The sequence below is a fragment of the Chenopodium album genome, chromosome 4 (genome assembly GCF_948465745.1).
Source record: "Chenopodium album chromosome 4, dcCheAlbu1.1, whole genome shotgun sequence".
Lineage (NCBI taxonomy): Eukaryota > Viridiplantae > Streptophyta > Magnoliopsida > Caryophyllales > Amaranthaceae > Chenopodium > Chenopodium album.
Window position 1 is genome coordinate 70,262,284 of NC_137837.1, and position 3,698 is coordinate 70,265,981.

At 31.5% G+C, this 3,698-nt stretch overlaps 1 protein-coding gene across 1 annotated transcript; it reads right to left on the reverse strand.

Moving 5' to 3' along the window:
• Positions 1-217: 217 nt before the first annotated feature.
• LOC145627187 (uncharacterized) lies at positions 218-3,150 on the reverse strand. The gene is made up of 2 exons (XM_081679580.1): positions 2,329-3,150; positions 218-639 (listed from the first exon to the last, which is right to left on the reverse strand). The coding sequence occupies exons 1-2, from the start codon at positions 2,769-2,771 to the stop codon at positions 402-404; spliced, it is 681 nt and encodes a 226-aa protein (XP_081535706.1). The 5' UTR covers positions 2,772-3,150; the 3' UTR covers positions 218-401.
• Positions 3,151-3,698: the final 548 nt, after the last annotated feature.

The following is a 3,698-nucleotide window of genomic DNA, read 5'->3' on the forward strand; positions in this document are numbered from 1 at the left end:
CCCTATTGTTGATCGGGAAATAAAAGAAGAAGAACGATGAGCAAAAGAAAAGCATTTGGTATTTCATACTATTCTAAACTTCTAATCAACGTAGCTAATAAGTAATTAATAGCGTAACCAAGGCCGGCTACCGGCGCTACAAATGCAACACATAAGTTATAGTTTACAGACAATTTGGTAATAATAATAATAATAATAATAATAATAATAATAATAATAATAATAATAATAGTGCATGCTAGATTAGAATAAGCTAAGCTAGCCTAAAAACATACACTTGTTGATCATAACATTAAAATTACACATAAACATTTATAATTAATTGTTCTACTAGCTAAGCTAGATGATCATAATGACAGAAGAGAGGGAGCAACTGATGTTAATTTAATCAGATAATTAGCTTATCTGATCTGAAATTGTTTGTAAGATGAATTGCCGTTATTATTGTTATTCCCAGAGTAGGATATCTGAGCTTGATCCCCTGTCCTTAATTGTAGGTTAGACCCTTTACTCTGGCTTGAACTCGATCCGCCTTCTCCCTGAGATTCTGATGCGCTCTTACGACGCCTCTCGTTGTGCCCTGCTAGACGCCTCCGGCAGCTCCTCTTTGTGTCATCGAACTCAGATAGCTCATGAAACCTGGATGTTAGATGTACATGAAAAATTGAGAATATACATAGCATGTGGGATTAAATTACGTTGAGTTGCAAATCATAAACTATTATGACACAAACATTTTATACACTACTCGTAAATTTTTTTAGACAATTTAATCTCTATATATGAAACTTAAATAAATTAAAAGGTATGACGCTTAATGAAAATCCACCATGATTATAAAGAATTATAAAATTCGGGTTTTCAAGCTCAAAATTACTAGTTGTTGGAAACATAAAGTGTCTAAACGACTTAACTCATAAACTTCACATTCTATTTTCATGTAGCAAATTGACATGAAGGAGGACCAAATTCCACTTGGAAAATGAGTTGAAATTTGTCCGTTTCTAATAGAATAAAGTTTGTTGTGGAAAATAAAGGAGAGGATGTTTGACCATATACTTTGTAAATGGAGGACTCTATTGCCAGCCTAGACCAAATAGCGTTGACCTTATATTGTCTCTTTTTCTTTTTGTTTTTTATTTTTGTTTTTTGTTTGTATGGTAAGATTTCTATGGAATATTCTAAATTCTAGATTATTTGGAAGTTGTAGTTGAACATAAATACATAAATTAATTTATTAATCCTATGTCAAAATAATAAAATTAAATGATTAGAAATAGAAAATTATTGTCCTCAATGTATTCTACTTTCAATAAAATATGGGTAAATGTCCATCCTATGTCCTAGTTATTGTACATATGGACAAGTCCATTCTATTTAAGACGAGTACGTACACATAGACAAGGATGTGAGGTGAAAATTAAAACTTGAATAGTGGGATATTAATTGTACAAATACCACTATAGTGATGATTCTATCATGTACGCTATTCTATTTTTTTTATTTTTTTTTATTCTTATTATTTCTTTTTTTTTTTAAAAATTTTCGATGAGTTCATTAAATTAAATTGCAAGTCATTAGATGTAAAAAAAGTATATTAAAGGTGTGTTTAATGATTAAATTAAAGTGTTATTAAGTGTATGTGTCATGTATATTTGGTATTGATGTATTATACTTTGGATTAAGTTTCTTATTAGCCCTTAATAAAAGGCTAAACATTTTTGTTATAAATATTCCATAACCACATAATCACATGTGAAAGCCTTTCACCCACAAAATAATAAGAGTAAGAAAAATTGGAATAAATGTAAACCATGCTAAATAAATTTAAATCAATTTCATACTTTCAAGAGTTTCAACATCATCAAACATACCTAAACAATATACCAAAAATCTCAAAATCGTCCTATAATTTCAAATCTCACAAACTACCCTTAAAATACTTTAGGCCACAAATTTGTGAAAATACTTTCTAAAATACCACTTATAGTATGTAGAAGAAACTAATTAAAGTACAAAATAATGTTAATTAACTAGCTATATATAACATGATAAATATCCCCTCCCCTATTCTAGTTCGTTAATATTAAGATAACAAAACGTACCAAAATTCAACATACCAAAAATGACATACATATAATACTAATAATATAATGATGCATATAGTATAATTTAAAGTAGTTAATCATATATATTACTCCCTTCCCCTCTAATAGTTTGTATTTTTTTTTTTTTAATTTAAGACCGTCATTAATCATTTGAACTGGAAGAAATTTTAGAGACAAAAGGAGTATATTATACCGTAGTTATGATGGAAATGGGAGTTACCTGCTACATTGCTGGCAGAAGCGTTGGCGGATGCCGGAAACAAGCACAGAAGGAGCCTTAGCATGGTGCTCACACACCTTATGACGGCGGTGATAGCGCTTCGCTTCGGTTAGATCCGCCGTGCACTTCTCAGCTTGACAACTTGTCACTCCACCACCACCACCACCAGCACTGCCACCGCTACCGCCACTCGTAACTCTTTTAGTACTGGTATTATTATTAGTACCTAATCTTTTTTGTTTCTTCTCTTCGGTAAAAGGAGTAGTAATAGTTGTAGTAGTTGTATCTTCTTGTTGATCATCCGAGTTTTGATCATCATCAAAGTTGAGTGAGGTGGTGGTGGTTGTTTTGGCAGATTTGTCTCGCATCATCATCATCATCATCCTTTTTGGGGTTGCGGCCGAGGCGGCGGGGGTTGTGTTTTGGGGTTTGTGGAAGTCCATGGAGGGTGTTTGTGATGAAGAGGGCAGGAGAAATGTGTTGGAGAGAGAATGTGGGAGGAGGAATGTGATAGTTTTTTATGTGATTTTTGGGAGGGGAAATAATAATAAAAAAAAATAATTAAAAAGTTAGGAAAAATAAATACTCCGTAATAGATAGAGAAAGAGATAAATAATAGATAGAGAGGATGAGGACCACAATTGGGTCATTTCCATTTTGCTAGGTTATGAGGGTGGCATACTTTGTGATCAAATAATAATCATGTAATTTAAAAGAGAGACACTACTTATTTCCATTGAATTAATTATGTTTCTATGGTGCCATGGATTGGAGGCATATGATATATTGTATTGATTTCTAGCATATGATATATTGTATTGATTTCTACTTAATTCAAAGGAAAGATTATGGTGAATTAGAAGGTTTAATTTTAACTTTACTATGAAGTGTTCTAATCTTCTGCTTTAGATTAATCATAACAGTTTCACTGACACGCGTGTTAATGCACAGTTTTAACCATTAATCTGAAGCAGATGTATGTAATGTGATATAAATTAAAATAAACTACTCATCTTGTAAGTGTAGCGAAATTTCTTGTTTAATATGAACGATGTAATATGGAGATCTTAACCTCTAAGAGAAGCTCGATGAAATTAAATATGGGTGGAAGATAATATATTGCAAGTACTAAATAGTAGTAGCTTAACTATAGAAATTATATATATTATGCTTCATGTACTCCGTAATGTTTAATTACTCTTCAGAATAACACATACTTCTATTAATGGCAAATATTCGAGATTTGATCTCACTTACTACCTCCGATCCAGATTACTTGCAACTTTGGGGTATTATTTGTGAGATATAAAATATTCTAAAGTTGTGAGTAATTTGGACCGGGGGTAGTATTAAGAATAACATTTAAATCT

Bases quoted from the DNA above. Each gene is read 5' to 3' on its own strand.
- LOC145627187 (XM_081679580.1), bottom strand. From the start codon at position 2,771: ATGGACTTCCACAAACCCCAAAACACAACCCCCGCCGCCTCGGCCGCA. The intron at 640-2,328 runs GTAACTCCCATT...TCTAACATCCAG, and splicing joins TTCTGCCAGCAATGTAGCAG to GTTTCATGAGCTATCTGAGT.